This window comes from Terrapene carolina, unplaced genomic scaffold (genome assembly GCF_002925995.2).
Source record: "Terrapene carolina triunguis isolate 2854851 unplaced genomic scaffold, T_m_triunguis-2.0 Scaffold235, whole genome shotgun sequence".
NCBI lineage: Eukaryota > Metazoa > Chordata > Testudines > Emydidae > Terrapene > Terrapene triunguis.
Window position 1 is genome coordinate 3,611,415 of NW_020664586.1, and position 25,638 is coordinate 3,637,052.

The 25,638-nt window shown below is 48.8% G+C and overlaps 1 protein-coding gene across 1 annotated transcript in view; it reads right to left on the reverse strand.

The window, feature by feature from the left end:
• The window catches only part of CACNA2D2 (calcium voltage-gated channel auxiliary subunit alpha2delta 2), a 585,144-nt gene that overhangs the window by 250,756 nt on the left and 308,750 nt on the right, over positions 1-25,638 (reverse strand). The window contains exon 4 of the mRNA XM_026657031.2: positions 16,669-16,728. Coding sequence (XP_026512816.1) covers positions 16,669-16,728 — 60 coding nt within the window. The remainder of the gene's footprint in view (positions 1-16,668; positions 16,729-25,638) is intronic.

Sequence of the window (25,638 nt, forward strand, 5' to 3'; positions counted from 1 at the left end):
GGTAAGATCAACCTGCATCAGCAAAGAGACTCAAGGAACCCCATACATAGTTGGGCCAGAGCCTCAGTTTGCGTAAGCCATCGTAGTTCTATTGACATCCCTTTACGTCAGAATACAAATGTTTCAGTGGCTCCTAGTGCTCAGCCCTCATGTGATCTCCTCTGAAGTCCCCAGAGCAGTTCCCCCTCCTGGCCATTCTGGCTGCGGAGACCCGTGGTTGAGGAACAGCACAGGAGCACATTATGAAAGCAGCAGAACCCAGCAGTGCGAGGACAGGGGCAGGGAGAGGATCCCCTGGGGTTGTCGTCCTGTTGGGTGGATCCAAAGCCAGGATGGAGGGCGTGACGATGCCTGAAGGTCACTCCAAAAGACATTGCTGCAATCAAGCCCTTTGGAAAAAAAAGTGCTGGCATGTGGTTTAATATAAAAAAAACCCTAGAAAAAAGAAACTTTCCATGCAGGGATCACGGTTCTGACTGATTGCCCAGCTGATGATTGCTGGAAACAGCCTACCAACCACTTTCACTCCTGCTCTTGTTTCATTTTCCCCTGAACCTCCATAGCAACCCATCTGCAGTGAGTGACTCTAATGTTTAATGGTCCTGCCATTAGCACTAATGCATTCCAAACACTCAGCATCTGCCGCCGTGCATTCAGATGGAAACACAAAAATAACCACACTTGGCGCAATCTGTCATAAACTCCAGCTTGAGGTTACAAAATGACACACTGGGAGAGGGGAGAGCGGTGTGGCCAAAATTAACAAGTCACTTGGTAAAACAAGTAAAGGAGGAAAAGCGGCAGTGTAACTATCAAGCAAGGGAAAGGGGAAGGGTGGATAAGCCAAGCCTCACGCAGAGCTGCCCAGAGACACGGCAGCAAGAGGTCGCTCTCCAAGGGGCTGATTTAATTGTTCCCGGTGCACACCAGCTAAACGTAAACAAACCTAGGATACAAATTGGGGCAATAAAACCCTTCCTTCTCTCCAGTGGCATTATTTGAAGATAAGCACTTGTGGCACATGCAGGTACTGATGGAGAAGAAGAGAAATTTTATAGCCGGAGACAGGGTGGCATTCATTGTGAATTACCTTTCAGTGCCTCTCCAGATGCTCTAAATTGCCTCCTCCAAGTCTGCGGACTGATTCCATGCTGCAGTTAAATCAGTGGGATTTTCCCCCCAGAGGAGGATTCGGTCGCTGTATTATATATTTTTTAAAGCAGGAGTGATGGTGTGATAAATGAAAGGGGGGCGGGGGTGTAGCTCCCTTTTATGAACACCCAGCCAGCCAGTTAGCTAGAAAATCCCTCTTAGTAGCTGTTCTCTACTTGCTTTACCTGTAAAGGGTTAAAAAAGCCCATAGGTAAAAGGAAGTGAGTGGGCACCTGGCCAAAAGAGCCAATGGGAAGGCTAGAACTTTTTGAAATTGAAACAAGACTCCCCTTTTGTCTGTCTGTCTGTTGTTCTCGGGGAGAGGCAGACAGGGCTGGAACTATGCTGTAAGAAGCTTGGGGCCAGGTATGAAAAATAATCGGTATCATACCTACAAACTACTCATTTGAAACCCCAGAAATGTAAGTAGATCAGGAAATGTCTAGGAAGACGCAATCAGGTTTATCTACTTTTATTTCTTTATGGCTTGTGGACTCCTCTGTGCTAACCCCAAATGCTTTTGTTTTGCTTGTAACCTTTAAGCTGGATCTCAAGAAAGTTATTCTTGATGCTTAATCCTTGTAAATGGTTTTTTTAAAAATCTAGCAATAGCCTGAGTTTCCAGATGTATTTTCTTTCTTTTTGTTTTTAATAAAATTTACTTTTTTTAAGAACAGGATTGGATTTTTGTGTCCTAAGAGGTTTGTGCACATGTTGTTTAATGAGCTGGTGGCAACAGCTGATTTCCTTTGTTTTTCTTTCTCAGCTCTTCCCCGAGGGGTGGAGGGGGGCTGAAAGGGCTTGAGGTTACCCCACAGGAAGGAATTCCCAAGTGCACCTTCCTGGGTTCTCAAAGGGGTTTTGCACTTGGGTGGTGGCAGCATCTACCCATCCAAGGACAGAGAAAAGCTGTAACCTTGGAAGTTTAATACAAGCCTGAAGTGGCCAGTATTAACTTTTAGAATCCTTGCGGGCCCTCACCACCTGCACTCGAAGTGCCAGAGTGGGGAATCAGCCTTGACAGATGGACTGTATACAACACAGAATGCAAACATGCAGAAGCAGTTAGGAGCTTAGAATGTGTGTCTACACAATCTTCTGAGTGGGCAGTGCCAGTGTCCGAAGAAAGTTAACCAATCCTTGACCCCTCGGTTGCATCAGTCCACCACCCTAATTCATAGATTCATAGATTCTAGGACTGGAAGGGACCTCGAGAGGTCATCAAGTCCAGTCCCCTGCCCGCATGGCAGGACCAAATACTGTCTAGACCATCCCTGATAGACATTTATCTAACCTACTCTTAAATATCTCCAGAGATGGAGATTCCACAACCTCCCTAGGCAATTTATTCCAGTGTTTAACCACCCTGACAGTTAGGAACTTTTTCCTAATGTCCAACCTAGACCTCCCTTGCTGCAGTTTAAGCCCACTGCTTCTTGTTCTATCCTCAGAGGCTAAGGTGAACAAGTTTTCTCCCTCCTCCTTATGACACCCTTTTAGATACCTGAAAACTGCTATCATGTCCCCTCTCAGTCTTCTCTTTTCCAAACTAAACAAACCCAATTCTTTCAGCCTTCCTTCATAGGTCATGTTCTCAAGACCTTTAATCATTCTTGTTGCTCTTCTCTGGACCCTTTCCAATTTCTCCACATCTTTCTTGAAATGCGGTGCCCAGAACTGGACACAATACTCCAGCTGAGGCCTAACCAGAGCAGAGTAGAGCGGAAGAATGACTTCTCGTGTCTTGCTCACAACACACCTGTTAATACATCCCAGAATCACGTTTGCTTTTTTTGCAACAGCATCACACTGTTGACTCATATTTAGCTTGTGGTCCACTATAACCCCTAGATCCCTTTCTGCCGTACTCCTTCCTAGACAGTCTCTTCCCATTCTGTATGTGTGAAACTGATTTTTTCTTCCTAAGTGGAGCACTTTGCATTTGTCTTTGTTAAACTTCATCCTGTTTAACTCAGACCATTTCTCCAATTTGTCCAGATCATTTTGAATTATGACCCTGTCCTCCAAAGCAGTTGCAATCCCTCCCAGTTTGGTATCATCCGCAAACTTAATAATCGTACTTTCTATACCAATATCTAAGTCGTTAATGAAGATATTGAACAGAGCCGGTCCCAAAACAGACCCCTGCGGAACCCCACTCGTTATGCCTTTCCAGCAGGATTGGGAACCATTAATAACAACTCTCTGAGTACGGTTATCCAGCCAGTTATGCACCCACCTTATAGTAGCCCCATCTAAATTGTATTTGCCTAGTTCGTCAATAAGAATATCATGCGAGACCGTATCAAATGCCTTACTAAAGTCTAGGTATACCACATCCACAGCTTCTCCCTTATCCACAAGACTCATTATCCTATCGAAGAAAGCTATCAGATTGGTTTGACATGATTTGTTCTTTACAAATCCATGCTGGCTGTTCCCTATCACCTTACCACCTTCCAAGTGTTTGCAGATGATTTCCTTAATTACTTGCTCCATTATCTTCCCTGGCACAGAAGTTAAACTAACTGGTCTGTAGTTTCCTGGGTTGTTTTTATTTCCCTTTTTATAGATGGGCACTATATTTGCCCTTTTCCAGTCTTCTGGAATCTCTCCCGTCTCCCATGATTTTCCAAAGATAATAGCTAGAGGCTCAGATACCTCCTCTATTAGCTCCTTGAGTATTCTAGGATGCATTTCATCAGGCCCTGGTGACTTGCAGGCATCTAACTTTTCTAAGTGATTTTTAACTTGTTCTTTTTTTATTTTATCTGCTAAACCTACCCCCTTCCCATTAGCATTCACTAGGTTAGGCATTCCTTCAGACTTCTCGGTGAAGACCGAAACAAAGAAGTCATTAAGCATCTCTGCCATTTCCAAGTTTCCTGTTACTGTTTCTCCCTCTTCACTAAGCAGTGGGCCTACCCTGTCTTTGGTCTTCCTCTTGCTTCTAATGTATTGATAAAAAGTCTTCTTGTTCCCCATTATTCCCTTAGCTAGTTTGAGCTCATTTTGTGCCTTTGCCTTTCTAATCTTGCCCCTGCATTCCTGTGTTGTTTGCCTATATTCATCCTTTGTAATCTGTCCTAGTTTCCATTTTTTATATGACTCCTTTTTATTTTTTAGATCATGCAAGATCTCGTGGTTAAGCCAAGGTGGTCTTTTGCCACATTTTCTATCTTTCCTAACCAGCGGAATAGCTTGCTTTTGGGCCCTTAATAGTGTCCCTTTGAAAAACTGCCATCTCTCCTCAGTTGTTTTTCCCCTCAGTCTTGATTCCCATGGGACCTTACCTATCAGCTCTCTGAGCTTACCAAAATCCGCCTTCCTGAAATCCATTGTCTCTATTTTGCTGTTCTCCCTTCTACCCTTCCTTAGAATTGCAAACGCTATGATTTCATGATCACTTTCACCCAAGCTGCCTTCTACTTTCAAATTCTCAACGAGTTCCTCCCTATTTGTTAAAATCAAGTCTAGAACAGCTTCACCCCTAGTAGCTTTTTCAACCTTCTGAAATAAAAAGTTGTCTGCAATGCAGTCCAAGAATTTGTTGGATAGTCTGTGCCCCGCTGTGTTATTTTCCCAACATATATCCGGATAGTTGAAGTCCCCCATCACCACCAAATCTTGAGCTTTGGATGATTTTGTTAGTTGTTTAAAAAAAGCCTCATCCACCTCTTCCACCTGGTTAGGTGGCCTGTAGTAGACTCCTAGCATGACATCACCCTTGTTTTTTACCCCTTTTAGCCTAACCCAGAGACTCTCAACACTTCCGTCTCCTATGTCCATCTCTACCTCAGTCCAAGTGTGTACATTTTTAATATATAAGGCAACACCTCCTCCCTTTTTCCCCTGTCTATCCTTCCTGAGCAAGCTGTATCCATCCACACCAACATTCCAATCATGTGTATTATCCCACCAAGTTTCAGTGATGCCAACAATGTCATAGTTGTATTTATTTATTAGCACTTCCAGTTCTTCCTGCTTATTACCCATACTTCTCGCATTTGTATATAGGCATCTAAGATACTGGTTTGATCTTTCCTCCCGGTTTTGTCCTGACCCTCCTTTCTCTCTGCTAATATAGCCCACACTCCCTCTCGTCTCCGACCCATCTCCCAGGTCTCCATGTTCCCCACTTACCTGCGGGCTTTGCTCACCTGTCCCCGTCGAACCTAGTTTAAAGCCCTCCTCACTAGGTTAGCCAGTCTGTGTCCAAATAGGGTTTTTCCCCTCCTCGAAAGGTGAACACCATCTCTGCCTAGCAGTCCTTCCTCAAATAGCATCCCGTGGTCTAGGAAGCCAAAGCCCTCCTGGCGACACCATCTTCGTAGCCAGGCATTCACCTCCATGATGCATCTGTCTCTGCCCGGGCCCCTACCTTTGACAGGAAGAATCGAAGAGAATACCACCTGCGCTCCAAACTCCTTCACCCGTACTCCCAGAGCCCTGTAGTCACTCTTGATCTGCTCAGTGTCACACCGCGCAGTATCATTTGTGCCCACATGGATGAGTAGCATGGAGTAATGAAACATTGTGAAGTCCAACGAACCAAGGAATCTCCTCAGTAATCGCCGGAGAACAAAATACCACCCAAAGGTGCAGAGAGCACATATGTGTAACCTGGGCGGGAGGATATTTCTACCTGGAAAACCTCTGATTTAATTATTTTTAAGCTTTTCAAAGGAAAAAAAGAAAAGTAGAGGAGAGTTCATTTTGAACCCAAACTAGCACAAGCTGTTGGTGTGCAACCTTTCTCTCCGGAGCCCTCCTCATCCACTAGCCCAACTATTCCGTTTCTGAATGCCACATACACAGCTCTGCCCATGCACCTCAATCCTGACTGACTGCCTTCCCTGTATCCCAATCATCTCCCCATCAGCCAAGATCTGCCTATACACCATTGTCCTGACCTGCACCCCCCTGCTATTCCCGACCGAGACTCTGTCCATGCACAGCTCTGTCAATTTCCCTCCATCCTAAGTGGCAGTGCTCGGTGCCCTTCTGCTCCATTGTGAGCACAGACTGCTGAATATGGTACTTGGTCCTGCAGTAACGCCGCAGACATCAGCGCAGTTGTACCCTTATACCACAGCTGAGCTTGCCCCAGTCTTAAAGAACCACACCAGCCTTGGAAAAGTCAATAACTTGTGTATTTCCCACTTGTGCTCCTCTGTGCAGCAACACAAAAGACTTCCCACTAACTCCCAGGCAGCAAGGTGACAATGGGGCTCCGCTGGTGCAGTCTAACCCAACCTCTATGGAAAGTCTCCATTTCCATCAAAGGGTGTCTGGTATATGGAGAGCATTAAGGTTATACAGTTAAGCAACACAAACTCAGCAAGTACCAGAGTTAAAATAGGGCACACATCCCCTTAACTCTCCCCCTTGTGCATGTATTTTGTAATGATCTGATCGCATGACCATGCTCTCTGTCATATAATACAAAATATCTTACTATTTTCACACACACACACACTCTGACACGGAAGGAGCCTTTATGCTGGAGCTAGAACACAAGCAATGAACTGGGACAGAGCAGATCTTGGCTCCTAGAGCCATCTCTGTGGAACACAAATTAACCGATCATCCCCACTAACAGATGTTTACTCCTTCACATTATACATATGCAGAAAATGAGATTAAAACCTGGCCAGAAATGCTAGGACAAGCCATTTATTTAATCGTTCCTTTCTTTCCTAGGCTTTTAATAAACACACAGTCGTCACTGATGCAGTAGATACATTGCACGCTCTCACTTTGGTGGGTTGCACGAGGAGTGATTCTGCCTGCAGTGCATGGGGTGTGCTGTGAAGAGCAGGGACAGCTACTCGACCATCCCACTTATCCAAGAGAACAGCGCTGGGCTGGCCTGATAAAGCAGCTGTGTGTTCTGGAGCAGTTCGCCAGTGCACATCGGTTCTGGGTGGCTCATTCCTAATTACCTGCATTTTGATTAAGTTGCAAACGGTACTGTTAAAAAAGGTTTTCCTAAGGAAGTGGATTTCAGAAGCACTTGTCGCACACATGGCAAAATAAACCAATGGCCCACTCGCACCCCAGCCAGTTTTGTTTTGTGTATATTGAGGTCGTTGTTCACCTCTGGGTCACTGGTTCGAATCTGGCTCAAGATGGTACGGACATTAGTCACTCCCATCTGCAGGCTGTGTGAATGATGGAGGATAGCATTTGCAAGACCAGCATCCACAAACGTTACCCATCACATTTGTTGCTGACCGGCCCCCTTGTTGGGAGCAGAAGCACCAACAGTTGAATGGAGCCACGGGGACTCAACTTCCTTCTTGCGTGAGATGGCCCCTGAAGCTCTGAATCAAGGCACCGTGGTGGGACAGGGTACAGGAAAGCTTGCTGTGCTGGACACTCCTACGGGACCTGTTCTGGGGATGGGGCTTAAGCCTCCAGGGCTGCTCATCTGGCACTGAATCCAGTCAAGTGACAGAGCAACATGTTACTCCTAGAATGGGACTCTGAGCCCACATGGCGATCGACATTTGAGAGCCACGCTGTCTGGGGGCACTGTGGATGTGCCATGGAGGGAGGGGCTCTCTCAATGGACTCCAGGGTGGATGAGAGCAGCTAGAGGGCATAGTCTTTGTAATGCAGGATCTATGTGCGGGGGATCCCAGCGATCCCCACCAAAGGAAGTTAATGAATGCCATTACTGCAGGTACCAGTGTGCAGCACATTTATGGACTGCTCCTGCCCCTACCACTGGGCTCTATAGGAACCAGCAAGCTCAGTCTGTGTCCCAGAGGAGCCTGGAGTCTGCCACTCCATGATCTACATGCTGCCATTACTCAGTACAAACCGGCTCATGAAGCTGCACTGCAAGACAAGAGGTCAGAGACCAGGCTGCCACCAGAGTTCCTGAGGACAGGAGCAAAGCACTGATAAAAGCATTCGCAGCTCAGAAGAAGAATGACCCGACAGGAGAAACAAGAGGAAACATGTCTTTTCCCATCCGACACTACAAACAATATTGATTTTGAGTTGAGGCCATCTCTGTTCTTCCTCCTGGGGAAGGAGCTTTAAGAATGGTGGCCTAAAATTAAACCCCTTCCTGCACCAAGGAGAGCACGGCTGCTATCCGCCAAAGGGAGCGAACGTTCATTCAACTCAGCATGCAACCTCCATGGCAGCTGCCATTGAGCGAGTGTCTTGGTAGTGGGTGAAATGGGTCCTGATTCGCATTAGAGCTACCCATAGCCAGCCACATCCCCTCCACTCCAGCTAGTTATACCTATCTATCAATATCTATACACACAAAGAGCATGGTAGCTGGCTATAGTCATGTACACAATCACACACGTAAGCAGAGTCAGGATGAGCTCTACCCTGACATCTGGTGGTGAATTATGGCGTGTGTGGAAAAGAACTCCAGGGGCTGATCTTGTTTGCATAGGCACACCCACCCGCCTGGCATTTCTACCTGATGGTATGGGCCCCTTTTGAGGGCCTGAAACACCAATTGCACCACCTCCTCTCTCCACTGTTGAATGTCAGAGCTAACTTTGATTCCATTAGGAGTCTAGTTACAGGTTGCTGAGCTGAATTCACTTTGGGCCAATGGTGCACCAGCACTGGGGCTCCCCTACTATGAGCTGAAATCACTAAGAGCTGAAATCACAAAAGAGCTAAAGTTACTAAGAGCTGAGATCACTGAGTGTTGTGTTAACTAGGGGGGGAGCCTGAAGCTATATTGCTAAGCGGCTGGCGGAGCAGTTTGAGGAGACGGCTGGAGGAGCAGCGAGTGGCGTGGAGCCTTGCGGGGATGGCTGGAGCGGCTCACAGGTTGGTGAGCGGAGCGGAGCCATTTGCAGGGACGGCTGGAGCGGCTCACAGGTCGCAGAGCGGAGCAGCTCGTAGAGTAGAGCAGAGCAGTTTGTGGGACGGCAGGAAGTGGACTGGCTTGTGGTGAAGGCTGCGGCGGAACCCCACGGACAGACGGCCGGTTGGCCTTGGATCACGTAAGGTGCCCCTTAACACCCTGCGTGCTCCCCTTTTACTCTGGGGCTGCACTGACCAGGGACAGAGACTTTGGGGGTTGTTGGACTTTTGGGACTTTGGGTGGTTGCTGGACCCAAGAGACTTTGGGGGTGTTGGACTTTGGGGACTCTGGGTGATCTTTGGGTTGCTGGATTCAAGAACCAAAGGGAAAGGACACGGCCCAATTTGCTGGGGTGGGTCTTTTGCTCATGGTTTGTGTTAGGAGTCCTGTTTGTGGTGTTTTTTCCAATTTAATGCTGATGTCGTTTACCTCATGTTATTAAACATTTTCTGCTACACTCAGACTCTGTGCTTGCAAGAGGGGAAGTATTGCCTCTTAGAGACGCCCAGGGGGTGGTATGTAATTGTCCCAGGTCACTGGGTGGGGGCTCGAGCCGGTTTTGCATTGCGTTATTGAAACGGAACCCCTAGATACAGAACCCGGCCCTTGTTGCTGCTATCTTAGATGGGCAGAAGGGTTACACACACATTCGGCAGAGTCCGGAGCACTGAGAGGCGCTGTCTTTTCTCCCTATGGATTGGAGGGGGCCTGTAGAGGGGAGGGAAGGACACTGGAGCCATCCTAAATCTACTGCAAAAGCACTGGCCCCCCTGGGTGCTGACAGCAAGCCTGCTTATAGGTCCCATAGATTCATAGACGCCAAGGCCAGAAGGGTCCATTGTGATCGCCTTGTCTGACCTCCTGGATGAGACAGGCCAGAGACCTGCCCTGAACTCATTCCTGTCTGAAGTAGAGCAGATCATCTAGAACAGGGATGGGCAAACTTTTTGGCCCGAGGGCCACATATCGGTATGGAAATTGTATGGTGGGCCATGAATGCTCACAAAATTGGGGGTTGGATTGCGGGAGGGCTCCAGCTGGGGGTGTGGGCTCTGGGGTGGGACTGGGGATGAGGGGTTGGGGGTTCAGGAGGGTGCTCTGGGCTGGGACTGAGGGGTTCACAGGGCGGGAGGGGGATCAGGGCTGGGGCAGGGGGTGGGGTCGTGGGAAGAGGTCAGGGGGGCAGGCTCTGGGCGGCACTTACTTCAAGCAGCTCCCAGAAACAGCGGCATGTCCCACCTTCTGGCTCCTACCCGGAGGTGCGGCCAGGCGGCTCTGTCCACAGGCGCCACCCCTGCAGCTCCCATTGGTTGTGGTTCCCGGCCAGTGGGAGCTGCAGGAGTGGCACTTGGGGAGGGGGCAGCGTTCGGAGCCCCCTGGCTGCCCCATGCGTAGGAGCAGTAGGAGGGACATGCCGCTGCTTCTGGGAGCCATGCAGAGTGGGGCAAGACCCCAACCCTTCTCCCCGGCTGGAGTGCCAGAGCAGGACAAGCCCCAGACCTCATTTCCCGATAGGAGCTCGAGGGCCGGATTAAAACGTCTGGAGGGCCGGATGTGGCCCCCAGGCTGTAGTTTGCCCACCTCTGGTCTAGAAACACATCCAATCTCCCAGGATGGAGAATCTGCCATTCAACCCCTTTCCAACGCCAGTCTGAGGTGCTCCAGAATGACTGGGAGAGGGGGGCAGGTCTCAGCCCTGGGATCCAGATTTCCCGTTCCGGTTCTCAGGGAAGGGCCCTCTCTCAGACTGTGACTGCAGCCCCTGTGGAGGCAGCCCCACCTCCTTCAGGGAGAGGTAGCGCTGGCCCACAGCAGATGCAGCACTAGCAGTAAGCAAATGTCACAGTCACTGAAGCTAGTTAAAGATGGAGGCAGGAGGTGGTGGGGGGGGGGGGTAATGGAGGAAGCAAGAGGGAGACAGGACACTGAAGAAGAGAAAGGAGCAGAGGGAACTGGGGAGAGCATTAGCCCTGACAGATGGGAGCTGAGCCTCAGCGGCCCAATTCCCCTTCCCTCCAGCCCCAAGGAAGCCTCTCATTTTGGGGTTCCACAGATTTAAGGGAGTCCTGGCTGGGAGCAGCTGGCGTGTGCTGCCTTGTGCTCTAGAAACACGGGCTGACCCTGTGCCTGTTAATCTCCCCAGATCCCCATCCCTGAAAAGGGGGGAGGCAGAGGCCATGTATGGGCTCGCAGGTAGGGGAGGGAGGGCATAGGAAGCAGTGCAGAGGGGCCTGCGCTCCCTGAGAATTCCCAGCCCACTGGAGATGTCCTTGGACTTCCCCCATAGATCCTGTGCTGTCTGCCACACCCCCTGCTCATGCCCAGGGCCAGCGAACCCCACCCCTCGTCCTCCAGCAGACGACTCACAAACTCTCCGGGGACAAACTCACACGTCTTAGCCTTCCCCAAGCTCCTCTTTCTGTGTCAAGTTAGACACAGTGCTCTCCCCTCCATAGCTACTCCCGGAGCCCCGACACCATCCCACTGCGTCTCTCGGCCAGGAGCTCCCATCCCCACGCACCAGAGGCTTTCTTATAGATCCTGCCAAGGGAGAGGAGTGGGGGGGGGGGGAAGGCCCCTTCCCTCCCCAGCGGCTGAGAAGGACTGAGTGCAGAGAAGTATGAGCTGAGTACATGGGGCTGAGAGCCTGGAGGTTACTTTGCTCACCTCCCTTTCAGCTCCTCAGGAGGAGCAGCAGCCTGGTCGCCTGGACACCTTAAAGTGCCTCCGTCATGTGCTGGGAGCCAGAGAAGACAGGTTGGCCTCAGAGCCATGAGTCTCTCAGGTACCTGAGCTGGCCTAGATGGCTACTGGGGACCAGGGTGTGCTGGGCCAGGAGCACGCTCAGCCACAGGGACAGGGAGATACCCCCTCCAGCCTGCAGTCAGACAGGCATCAGTGAGCTGTCTGGAGCATGGCAGAAAGAGGCACTAGAGACCCCACAGAGTTGGGGAGGAGTGGACAATGAAGACCCCTTCCATATGAAGATATTCAAAGAAAACACAATGCACATAGGATCGCCTGTTGAAAGGCATCTCCTGCGGTGCAGGACAGACACAGCAGAAACAATGCACTGTAGTGGGGATTTCAATCCATTGCTCAGCAGGACACCTCTTAAACTAAGTCCAAGTGACAGCTTTTGTATTCCCCCTTCCCCTCCCCACCAATTGCTGCTGATTATGTCTGCCCCTGCCTGAGAGATTGGACTGAGTCTCAGAGATCTGGCCTGATTCCAGAGCAAAACTGCTCTGTGTCTCAGGGGTGTTCAGGTGCAGGTTTCCGGTTCTGTCTCCTCATCTCCAATCTCCACGGAGACATGGTCCTGACAGGTAAGCGCATGGCTCCTCTGCTGGATTCAGGGGTGGCCTCACAATCCTGCATCTATAGCATCACCCGCCAGCACGACTGAAATGACTGTGATGCAATGCACATTAAGTGATGGCATCAGAGAATGAAGCAGGCAGCAGGAGGTGAAGGGCTGTGCTTGGATGCAGGTATCTCAGCCATCTGCAGGGAGAATAGGAGTGGGACTGATAGAAAGACACAGGGCAATTTAATGGGGAACCAGAGAATTACATATGGCGTTGTGAAGTTGGGGTGTCAGGGCTCTTTAAAAGCCTCAGCAAGCTGGTTTTACTGGGCCAGTGACTATGCCAAGCACCTGCCTGTGAAGCTGACAGCTGTGTGCCCTTCCCATGACAGTATGTGCTGACTCAGTGCCATGGCATCTGAAGCTTTGTTACATCATTGCTGCCAAGCAGAGCCAGCCTCAGAGGTACCCCAATCCGGGGACAGATCAAGGTGGAAGGGGCAACCCCCCAGTGAATCAGGGCTCATTTGCTTCCCGTGACACAAGTTTGCTGCTCACTGCCATGCCTGCTGATTTGAGTCAGCCACTGCCTGCTGGCGCTGCCTAAAAAGTGGTTCTGTTTCGCAGCACAAAACACCACCGCGGCTGGCCTCAGGGCTTCCAGCTCTTGCGCTCCAGTGACGTTAATGAAGGGAGCAGAGCTGCTCCTGTGGGAGCTGGAGCTCAGAGCAAGGCAATTCGGAGTCCTTGCTGGAGCGACCTTGGATCTCTGTGATGGTGCCTGCCTTCCAAAGAGACAAGGCAAGAACACGTGTCTATTGGCATATCCCCTGTGGATTGAAAAGGTGACATCCTGACACTTTTGGTTGTTTATGGCAGAGACTAGAGAGTAGCTAAAAGCAGCCTCACTTGCATCTCCAGCTCAAGTGGAGGGCACTGTCTAAGCTTGCTCAGAGCACATGAAGCTCTAGGCACTCTTTGTACCCAGTACATCCTAATTAGTCAATGGCAGCTGCCCCTGTATGTTTGTTGCAGCTCAATGAGATGCCAAAGCCACTACAGAAGGAGAATGCTGTGGCCTCTGCATCACAGGGGCTACTAGTCCAGCTGCAAACCTGAAAATAAGAGTTCCAGCAGGAGTGCAAATATCACCTGGTTTGCTGCTGGATCCTGGGAACGTTAACCCCTGGGAGGCTGCAGGCATGCCACAGACACTCTGCTACAAGCCTGGGGGGAAAAGTCCAGGGTGTCCAGATGGGGACAGATGTGCACAATACCTTACAGCATTTCCCCCTGGGCTTTAAGGAAAACAGAAGGGAATAGTATTTCAAGCAGGTTTGCTGAGCGTCTCACAGAACAGGATAAGTATGAAACTGGAAAGGACAAAGCCAGCTAGCAAAGGGAAGGGGGGTATTACCCATTTGGGGCAAACCTCGCTTTATGAAGAGTGCCAACTTGGGTATCTCTGTAAGACAACATCTGATGTAGTGATTCAGAAACGAGAAATACACATGCTGCTTCCTAAATGGAAATGGGACAGGAATAAACTCTACCTGTCCCTACAGTACCTGCTATACAGCTGCCTACAACTTTCTGTTGTAACAGCCCTGAAACCCAGCAGTTGGAGTTCCCCATTAGCAGGTCAGTGTGTGTTTGTGGGAGCACCAGTGGCTGACAAGTTCTGCTCATGGAAGCCAAGGGAGGGCTCACACCTCCCTTCTGTGCGCTGCTCCTCTGAGCTGTTCTGCTGATCGTTGGCCTGAGGTTGTGTTTTGTGACGCTGGTGTCCCGCGTTTTGTTGGATGTGATGCAGCCAAACACGAGAGCATCCTCCCAGCTGCCTGCTCTAGAAGCAGCCTTCTCCTTGAATAACCTCAGCCCTGAGAGTCGGCTACTGTAGGCAGCAAGATCTCACCCATGAGGCAGTTGTGTGTTCTCTGGAATGGCTTCAGAGGGGCCAGGTGCATGTCTCTGCCTGCTGCAGAGCTTCACTCCAATGTATTGTCCATCTTGGCTACGGAGACAGGGCTGAAGGAAAAATTAGAGCCATATAGCCCATGAAGTATGAGAGTGGAAACTGAGCACAAGAGAACCTTCAAACCACAAGTAATGCATATGAGGAATTAAAGACTGTGCCCCCCCACCCCCAGTTTATTTAATCTACAATGGCCTGCTCTCTAGGAGACAGAGGCCTCCAAACAACCACATAAACTCAGAAACAGCTGCGCATTAGGCACTGACCAGGGAACTATCTGGGGATGAGATGACAGGATTACTGTTAAGATTGGCTTCTTGGGATAGAAGGGGTATCAGATTCCTGGAGCGATGGGCCCAGCCTGCAGAGTTCAGATCCAGATCTTCCACTCAAAGGGTGTTCAGAGCTGGGATTTTGGTTCAGACCATACTCCAGATCCCAGACCCTTCCCCTACTGTCAGGAAGTCACTGGGATCTAACACTGTGGAGAATAAACATCTTGTACATGATGTGCATCTCCAGATCTTCCTCTGCCAGGCAGCTGCAGCTGACAACGTCTCCGATACTCTAGCTCAGCATTTCCTGAATGTCTGATGAGAGACAACTCCTGGTGCTATGAGAACCTGAGCAGTACAGTGTAGGAGGATCATGGGAAGCAAGCAAATGAGGACAGACTGAGAGAGGCAGTAGCTATAGCCGCACAGATAGCAGTTTCCATCATGAGTTGGTCAAGTGGCAAACTGAATGCAGTTGGCTCCTCCCTCCTGCTTCATTCTTCTATTGCCTGGGCCAAATTCTGCTCCTCAGAGGTCAACGTATGGACCAGGAAGGGGGTATCTTAGAGCTAGATTTGGCCTCAGGTCTTACTCTCATCTACCCCACATCTTTTCAGTTTCTTCCTTATTTCTGTCTCCAGGCCCAGTCTTCACAATGGAGGTTTTGTCATGCCACAAAACACCTCCTCTGCACACACACCCATTCCACATCCCTCTTTGCAAACAGTACTCTGGCCACTTCCTCTTGCAAACAGCACACACTAGATCTCCGCAACACATACGTGCTGTGCTATGAGAGACTTTAGCAATGCTCAGAGAGCTCAAACCTCTGTTCCTTAGAAATAGAGATGGCCAGTTCGTTCCATCGAGATAATACTAACACCTCCAAGGTCTTCTCTAGTGCTTTTCATGCACAGATCTCAAAGTGCTCCCAAAGGAGGAGATCTTTATCCCCATTTTACAGATGGCGAGAGTTTGGCCACATCTGGCTGCTGTGATAGGCATAAAAACATAGAGGGGACAGGAACCTGCTGGAGACACAGGCTGGGCCAATATCTTTTTGACAGTGCAAGAGTTGGTTTCTCTGGGCTGGTTTCTCATGTTAGCCTGGGGTTACTCATGGAGTAAGGTACTCCTCAAAGTGAGGAATGGTCACAAAATCTGGGGGTTGGTCTCTCAGAGGTTTTTTTTTCCAGAATCCATTTGCACTGAAAGGAAAACACCATTTCTTCCTTTTGTATTATTGTTATAATTTGAGAGCATTTCCAGGCAGAATCCTTCAGATTCCTGCTGCGCTTTATCACTGCCATAATTACAAAGTCAAATGCAATCATTAAAACAACATTTTCCCTGCACCAGCCTCAATTACTCCTTCCCCCAGAACCAACCCCAAATCGGAAATACTGTCAGGCAATAGAAAAATAGGCACACAAGTGTGTGTGTGCGCGTCTGTTGTCATTTAACACAAGACCCCCTACTGCACCGAGCACGCCCCTCCAAATAGGGTCCCTGATGACCATGCAGATGACTTGTCTACTGAGATGGCGAAGATGTAAATTCTCTAGGGAGCTCTCCACAGGAACTCAATACCAAAGTGTTTAACCATTAGCTTGACCTTCACCTTCTGTCTTCTGACTGCTCTTATTACCTGCATGCACAGACAGAAGCAATGCTGGAAACAAGCTTAAAATTACTTCATTCACTTTCATTAGGGCTGGCAGGCAGCAGGGACAGAAGACGAGGAGCAGGGCAACTGTATCTGAACTTGCAGAGATGAACAGAGTGTCATAGACACAGCTTGCTTTAAAAATCACAGCGCGAGTGAGGGAGTGGACAGAGAGAGAGAGAGAAAGTCAGGAATGAAAAGCTAGCAGATGGGGAGAAGGGGAGGGAGAAAAACCACAAAGACTGAGATAAAACCAAGAAAGAAAGAACTGGAAGGCCCAAATTCTGCCTCAATGATTCCCACAGAACTCCAGTGGTTTCAGGGCTTACATGCTATGGGTGGGCTAAATTCTACCCTGGGAAACATAGTGCAAGACAGAGACACAGTGAGACGAGCCCATTAAAAAGGTCACGACACCTGTGGGGAGAGTCAGAGCCTTACCCTGATGTTGTCCTGCCAGCGGTGGGCTTTTTGGAACTTCTCAGCCGCACCAGCGAGTCTCTGCAAATAAAACAAGAGAGAAGAAGTGACCACAGAGAAGAGAACATGTTTTGCAAGAGCCAGGACACAGCTGATTTGAGCTCATCCCACCCCAGGAGGGCATCAGCTCCTATGGGGCCACTGACACCAGGAGTTGAGCCTGAGTCAAAGATCCAGCTCTCTAGATGGGGGCTAGAACAGGCTCACCTGTGGAGGATGCGTTGTGCACGCGCGCGCGCACACACACACACTCTCTCTCTCTCTGTGGGAGAGCGTTTTCAGCAGCCTTTGTGACCGGACACTGCATCAGCATCAGGACAGCGCAGCTACGTAAATCAAACTATTAAAGATCTGTGGAGATCTTACAGCACAGTCTCCCCCCTCAGAGCTCCAGGCTGCAAGGGGCTTCCACTGCCCCCCTAGTGCCCATCACTAACTCACAACGGGACAAGAAGAAGCAACCAAGGGATTGCGAAAGATCTTGCAATGGGATCCCTCCCCTCGTTTCTTGAAGGGCGAGAGGGAAGAAGGAGGAACTAACCATAGCCCTTGTCTATACGTACACACACACACACACGTACGCTGTCTAACTAAAGCTTTGATATGAAACCAACTCCATTAAACAGGTGCAAAGGGCTGTCATTTCAGTTTAAAGCAGGCTTCTTGCTGTTTCGCCCTCGTCAGTTCCTTACTGACTTAAGCTGAGCTGAAATAAGCCACTCACAGTGAGATAAGCGTCTATACAGGGATCTGAACCAGTTTAACTAAATCCATACAGACACTGCTCGCTTTGCATGTCGATAAGCCTAGCTTTTCAGTCGTGACTTAGGACAGGAATTGAACTCAGGTCTCCAGAGCAGACGGAGAGAAGGCAGTTAGCCACAGCCAACCCTAGTTGCTGCCACTCTGTGGACAGTCATAGCCCCTGAGATGGCGAGGGAGTTAGTGTCTCTGTCCAGAGCTGATTAATCCTCTCACGTCACACCAGATTATTTTTACACCTCGAGTGCAAAAGCCTAGGAGAGTCAATTGGGCAGCACTGAGCTGGTCTGCAATGCACCAGCCTTTCCCATGGGCTGCGGAACGGGGAGAGGAATCAGGGAAGATATCTCAGCAGCTCTGCCTTTAATCACTGACTGCGGTAGGGAGGCTCCCATACCGAGATGGCATTTAATGGCAGCCTAACGAGGTTTACTGAAAGGACAGGTTAAGCACAGACACGGGAGCCAGCTCCTTCCTTCAGAATGTACGAGATTTTAAAATATCATCTACGTATCCAGAGCGAGAGGAGAGTCTTCAACACAAGTAAGTGAAGCATCAACATTATCCCTGGAAAGGGAAGCAAGAGGCAGGGCCTGGCACGACGGGAGGTGAAGGGGGGGATAAGGTGCATTGTCTTCCCACTCAGCTACGTTACCCCATGCAACGTGGCTGGCCCGGCCCAGAACGTGGAAAGTGAGAGGAACAAGAGTTGTGCAAAAAGGGGGTGAGCAATTTCTTTGCTTACTGCAAGAAGACAGCATGCAGCTACTCCATTCACACTTGGGTTGAACAGGCCCTACTTCACCAGGGGACATGGCTGAGGGATATAGCGTGGGGCTGTCTAAACAAAGGTTAGGCCCAAATTTTCAAAGGGGTCTGGCAGCTCTAGGTTTCCATCCTGCGACACCACGGGCCTGATTTTCAGAAGCGCTGAGCAGCCATTGCTCCAGTGGCCACCCCTGGGAGCTATTGGTGTTCAACATCTCTGACAGCCAGACCTTGTGCCTCAAGTGGGGCTCCCAACCGAGGCACATGAATTCGCTGGCCATCTGGGGCACGTGAGTAAAAACAGAACGTGCAGCACTGCTGATGGGGACTAGGCAGCAAACCCCAGCACCTGAGAGAGAGCAGGGGCATCAGGCGACTCTTCGCCCTTCTGCTGAGCAGCCAGCATTGGCCACTATCAGAAACAGCAAAGCAGGTTAGATGGACCATTGGTCTCCTCCACTATGGTGGGGAGGCAGAGTACAGGGGCTAGACGGTTAGTCTATAGTGGGGAGGGGGTGTATGGGGCCAGACTGCTAGTCTTTTCTGGTCTGGTAGTGCTCTGATTTCTATCTATTGTGGAGCTGAGGCGGGGCGGGGCGGGGCTGGGGAAGCTGGTTGTGTGTGCACCTGGAGTTTCAGATACAATCAGGACCGGATGAGCAAACAGTGTAATACAGACCATGCTCCCAATGCTCCCAACATGTACTAAACTGGGCTAGAAATCATTAGTTTTCCTTTGTGGTTAGGATCAAAAGTCTCCCTCGAGAGCCAGAACAGGGCTCTGCCACCCCCGTCCCAACACAAGTGTCCACTGGGCAGTGCCCTCAGCCTCTCACCTAACCCCGCTCTACTGGGTTCGTCTGTCTTCCCCACTGCCCTGACCCCTCTCTACAGCGCATGGTGACCATTACGGCTCCTTTCCCGAGAGCCTGGAGGCCACTTTTTTCCAATACCCTCCCCTGGATCAGAGAAGCAGCCCTTAGCACTGGGCTCTGATACTGATCTGTGAATTGCCAAGGGCAGGGAGCGGTAACACAATGGGCAGCCTTTACTGTCCCTCCCCTTAGCTATGTGCCCATTCTGGCCTGCTCCTCAGCAATGCTGACCCAGAGAGCTCCCATCCCACTCTGGGCCTCTGGGTCCAGGGCCCTGGGATGTTCCCTAGGGCTTTCCCTCTATTCATTTGTGTATCGCCTCTCATTCCTCTGCAGCTTTCCCATTCCCTGTCACTTGCTCAGCTCCATACGGGGCTGTGGAAAGCGGGGTTTCTGAGGTAGCCGGCAGAGGACGGCAGCCTCAGATGTCATGGGCCCATCGTGCGATCTACAGCATGGCAGGGCAGGAGGAGAAAAAGAAATAAAGGAAAGAAAGCCAGGCGAGTCGATTTGTATAATAAAGCACCAAGAAGTAGCTGTGGTCAGCTCTTTTAATTGAGCTGAAAGGCGCAAATGTCAAGAGCCCGGAGATATCCAAGGGGGATCAATTCTCCATCACTAAGTAAATTAAAAACAGAAAGCAAAATAAATTGCACAACCTCCCCCCACAGCCCAGTAGCCCAGAACCAAGAGCTGTGTGCCAGCAGGGCAGGTACGAGGAGTGGCCCCTTTCCAGATGTGCGTGGTGAGTCCAGCCCAGACTTTGCAGGGCCACAGGTCAGATGACAGGGGCAAACACAACTGGCTGTGTAAAGGGTGTGTGTGTGTGTAGCACAGAGCCCATGCGGTTTCCAGCATGGGCCATATCTTACTCTGGCAGAATGGGGTGTGGACTTCGGGATCTGCCCCTACTTGCCCTTAACAGCACCAAGGGAATGGATCTGACTTCTTACCACCCTCATCTGTCCGTGTTAGAGTCGCACAAGACTGGCTTCCCCATATAGACACTTCCTCTGCTCACAGTGGTGATGTTTCCCAGGTGATGAGCACGCTAAGTCTGATCTCGGTGCATCATGCGTATCGCTGCAGCCTTGTAAAATCAGACACACCCCACTAGCTCACACGCAGCTGTTGGCTTTATGGGATTCTCGGGGAATATGTGCCATGCACGTCTGAGCTCAGATCCAGGAACTAAGTGGCTAATCCGTAAGGAGGTTAATTAGCCATGAGGCTACCACAACAAACAATACAAGAGTTAGTGAGATACATCAAGGCAAAGACATTGCTCATTGCAGGCCCTACTACCTACATACAGTCCTTTTTGTGTTTACACTCAGGCAACTGTCTGATTGATTTGCCCTAATAACAGACAACATCCATAATGCCTAGAATCTCAAACTATGGTGCGTACAAGAACCATACAGCCATCACTGGCATGGCTTAAAATGCACAGCCATCCTACGCAGGGTTTAGGGCAGGGAGTGAAGAACAATACTGTACCCACCCACAAGGTGAAAAGTGCTGGGTGATCTTTAATGACGACAAATGTTAAAGGCCCCTGGCTGTTTTGCTGCTGTTATTCACGTGTTTTACTGAAAAATTATAATCAGACTAACAATGCTCAAGGAATCCTATAATGAAGGAAAAGCAAACAAAGTGACTTGAAGCCAACAGAACCTCTCACTGAAAACCAGGAAGCTATTGAAATAACTAGTCTGAGGAGAGTGATAAAATCATTGCATTAATAATTCATTGTCGTAATAAGCAAAGGAAGCTGCATTCATGCTCAGAATGTCCAGCGCAATAGCACCAGTTTCCCATATGTCTGTCAGTGCCTCTTTACATGCCCCATCAGCAACTATTTCATATTTGATCACTATACTCACAGGGCCAACTGCACCCTTAGATACACCCTGGCACCCACACTGACTCATACGGGAGTTCTGAATCCAGATGAGAAATTTGGGCTTTGCTAACGGCTCTTTCCATTCTGCACATTCAGTTTAAAGCCAAGGGAAAGGCACTTGTCCTCAAAGCCTTTGTAAGATGTTCCCAAGCTGCTACTAAGGGCGCAAGAGTCAAGATACTAAGTGACTTGTCTGGTAATTTTTTGACTTCTTGTACAAAAGATCCAGAGAACTGTGACCCAAAATCATTTCCTAGGGGGCATTAACACAATAGGTGCACATGTGAGTCTGTTTGCTATTACACGGCCAATTGTTTTCTTTTAATGTTGCCTTCCACAGCTTAATTGGGATCCAAATTGTTCCATGTAAAACCAAATAAGATGGCCAGGGGACTGCTGTAGAGTACCAAGAATGGGCCAACTGGCTAGGAGTCTCTCCCAAGGAGCTCCTATTTTAGCCTCCTCCAGAAGGCAGTGAGAAGGTTAGCTATTTTCAAGAAAGGAGAGAATTTCCCACAGTTAGATCTGAGACATGTTTGAAATAAAAACAGAGAGCCAAATCCCAGTCCCATTTAAGTCAATGGGAGTTTTCCAATTGCCTGGAATAGGACCAGGGTTTCACCCATACGTCGTGCCACTGTTCACGTTGGGTTTGGTGCCTAGGTGCTCAGTGGTGGGTGCCAATATAGGAACCTGGGGCGATAGAAGAGCAACGGGTGCCTTAGAAATGCTCAGATCAATACAGGCAGAGACATGATATTGCACCTGGCTAGGGGGCATGTGATGGGAGAACTGGTGGTGCTGCAGGAATCAGAGATAAGCACCTTGCGATGCTGTGGAAAAGAACTGGTGCCACCAAAATGTCAAGCCAGGGGAGAGTGCTTTAGCATGCAAGTAGGTGGGTGTTAATTGGGCCCTACCAGCCCCATCACTGCCAACAACCTCTGTTCTCCCACCCACTGCACTGGTTTCTCTGTACCATCTCTACCTATCGTGGCTTAGCAGCAATACAGATATATCCAGACAGCCGCACGAGAGAGAGAGAGAACAAACCTGAGAGGCAATGGGAGAAGCCAAGCAGATTAAGGAGATGTAACCCACCCACTTTAAAAAAAATAGAAACTCAGCCAGTGAGTTTCTGCCATGCATCAGGTCCCAATTCACCAATATAACAGGCCGCAAATGTCACATTGCCAATGCAAACCCACACTGATCATGATAATGCACTGATGTGATAATTTTTATACCCTCCCATTAGGAATTCCTCTGACTCTCCTGTAAATTGATGTGTAACACAGAACAATTCAGCCACTGTTAATGGCTGTGGAGCACAAAGCGTGAGAAAGAATGGTTAGCGTTCATTATTCGGAGACACTGAATAGACTGGAAGATCAGGTAAAATGTGCCAACCTTATCCCTGCAAGCAAACAAAGAGGTGAGGAAGAGAAGGAGAATTCTCTTGCTCATCCCATGCTTCCTCCTCTGTCCATTTTTCCCGATGGGTGAGGTTACATCTTTCCAGCCACAGATGTAGCGTGGGAGGTACACAGCCCTGGTGGTAGTCGCAGGAGGCATTCTGCCAGCTGTGTACTGAAGCCTCGTGAGCACCGTGCTTGGAAAGGGTGCAGGTGCCCTTTCCCAAAGCTGGCCTCCAAGCACTAGTGGATATGAAACAGGCACGGTCCTAACCATGCCCTTGGATTTATGGAGACAGAGTCACAATGCATGTCAGCAACAGCTTGCCCGCCTGTGTGCAGTCAGGGACCACACGCACGGACGACCTGTACGAAGACAGGTGCTGGCTGCCTCCACATGAGCCAGTAAGGTAGGTAAGGGTCTCCTTGTGCCCTCCCCCACTTTGCATAACTATAGCCATGATCTGGCCCTATGTGTCTGTGTAAGCCTGCAGGATAACAGAGACACAGCTAGTCTGTTAGCCAATTGGATGGCTGACGTGACAGTGAGATACCAGACAAAAAGGACCCAAGGGCAGCAGGTGGAGCGGAACATCATGGCCTGGCAGCATCACACAGGCTAGGGCAGTCTTCTCCAGGCTTTAAAAAGCTGTCCTCCCCACCCCTTTCCCAGCATTAAGATGAAAGCAATCATGCCTCCCCTACACCCCGCCACATGTCAGGACTTGCCCATTCCATGCCCACCCCAGCTGGGCCTTTGTGTCCCCAGGGGGCATGTCCCACACTCGGGGGAATGCTGGGCTGGCTAGTGAAACTCAGCACTGATAGTCACAGGAAACACAGGAATTCTCTGGATCAGACTGAGACCCATCCAGCCTCACACAGTGGCTGATTTCTGCTTCAGAGGAAGAAACAAGACCCCTGCAGTAGGGAAGTGTGGGATAATCTGCCCCCACGGAGCTCCCGTCCTAACCCCTATCAGCGACTGTAGGGTGACCAGATAGCAAGTGTGAAAAATCGGGACAGGGGGTGGGGGCTAGTTGGAGCCCATATAAAAAAAAAAGGCCCCAAATATCGGGACTGTCCCTATAAAATCGGGACATCTGGTCTCCCTAAGTGACAGCCCCTTTTATAGCCTTCCAAAACACTTCTCTTTTAGCATTAAACTACCCTAGCTCTGGCTGTTCTGGTTATCCCTCTCAAGACAATATGCAGCAAAACACAGCAGTCTCTAGTTCAAGACACCCCCTTGCACTGCTGGCACAGAGTTCCTGGAATTAACTCCTGAAGCTGGGAGTTTTGCCCTTGACTTCAGTGGGGCGAGGATTTCACCCATTGTTTCAAACCCCAGTTAAGGTGACAGGAGCGGACTGACCACAGGGCACTGGTCTAGGTCTCTGGACACGTGGGTTCTATTCCCGGTTCTGCCACTGGCCTGCTGGGTGACCTTGGGCAAACCACTTCCTCTTCTCTGTGCCTCAGTTTCCCCATATGTAAAATGTGAATAATGATTCTGCCCTCCTTTGTAAAGTGCATTGAGATTTAGGGTAGAGAAGAGCAAGGAATTGTTAACAGCATTTCAATGCCTAGGCATTTAAAAGCAAAGCAACAAACAGCTAAAATAATCATAAATCTTATACTATTCACATCAGAAACTTACTTTATTCTTGTCAAATATAAAGGAATGCATATTTCATCACAATACAACCCTCTCAGCTATAGACTTGTAGCCTGTTTCTGTTGTATTGTTTCATTTTTATCTTGTTTTCGGGATCCAAACATTTTCTTTCAAGGGATACCATTAAAGGGGAAAGATCAGTTAATAGAGTTATCAACTGACAGTTGAATTTTGGGGAATAACGGGGGAACAGAATTCTATACAGTAGCTATTTTAATAGGAAAAGTGTGTAATATCTAATTCTGTATGAGGACTTGCATGTGGGGTTGATAAATGTGCATCATTAACGTGTGTGTATATCCAATCGCAGGACTGTGGCCATAGTTTCTGTGTTTCATTTTCCAGAAGGTTTTGTGCTGTGTTTATATGCTGAGATTGCTGATGTAAGAAGAGCAGCTGATGAAAGAAAAGTATTTATTCTGAATCACAGATAAAACTGCAGTGCTGAAATATACCTCTCTCTAGACTTGATAAGAATACTGGGTTTGTTTATAATTGTGGCCAGCGTAAGATTATGGATATCCCTAACTATTTAATGCCTTGTTTTAAGTACCTAGATTCTGCAAACAATGCAATAGACAAATACTACAGATGGTTGAATATCTTCCAACAGAAATTATCGATTTGACAACATTTCGTTCGAAAAAAAATCAATACAAAGCATTTCGATAAATGAACCCATTCAATTCTTTTGTTTCAAAATGTATTTTGTATTATATTACCATGAAGGTTTAATAACAATTTTCAAATAATAAATAAAAAATAGTTGACAAATCTGACCTTAATTTCATTGTCTCAGTTCCCCATATGTAAAATGGGGATATCATCACAGGAGTGTTGTGAAGATTGATTAATTAATGTTTGTGAGACCCTCAGATACAATGTTGATGTGTGCCACAGAAAAACCCTCAAGGAAATTAACAATTCTATCTCCAGAGCAAGGTTTGAATAGCATGCACTAAAATAGGGCATAGGACCACACACTGAACGATGAGAAAACAAAATATTACACAGCTGGTCATTAACTGAGCACCATCCATCCTGTGCACCAAATGAAACAGGGGTCCTGTGAAAAAAACAGTATGTGATCATGTAATTACAGACTGTATCAATGTATATGCACAAGAGGGCTGGAATTCAGGTTGCACAGGCACTTTCATTCTGGAATTTCCTGACATCTGAGTACTTGACTTTGCAACTTTAATAATGTTCTTTTAACATAGCTTTTGTATGAAATACATACATATACAAATAAAGTCTGATTCTTGGAAAACGTGAGGCCTGATTTTCAGAGATACTGCACCCACAACCCCTCCTGGCAGCTGGGGGGCGCCCACAGGACCACTGAAACCCAGTCATTGACTCTGACATGTTGTCTGATAATCAGATCCATCTTGGCCACACAATACTGCCTCCAACATATATACCTGGTTGGGTAAAGGTGATGGGAAATTATTTAGACATTAAAAAGCAGAATTAGATCCTGATTAATGTTGTAACATTAGAGACAATTCTAAAGAAAACAAA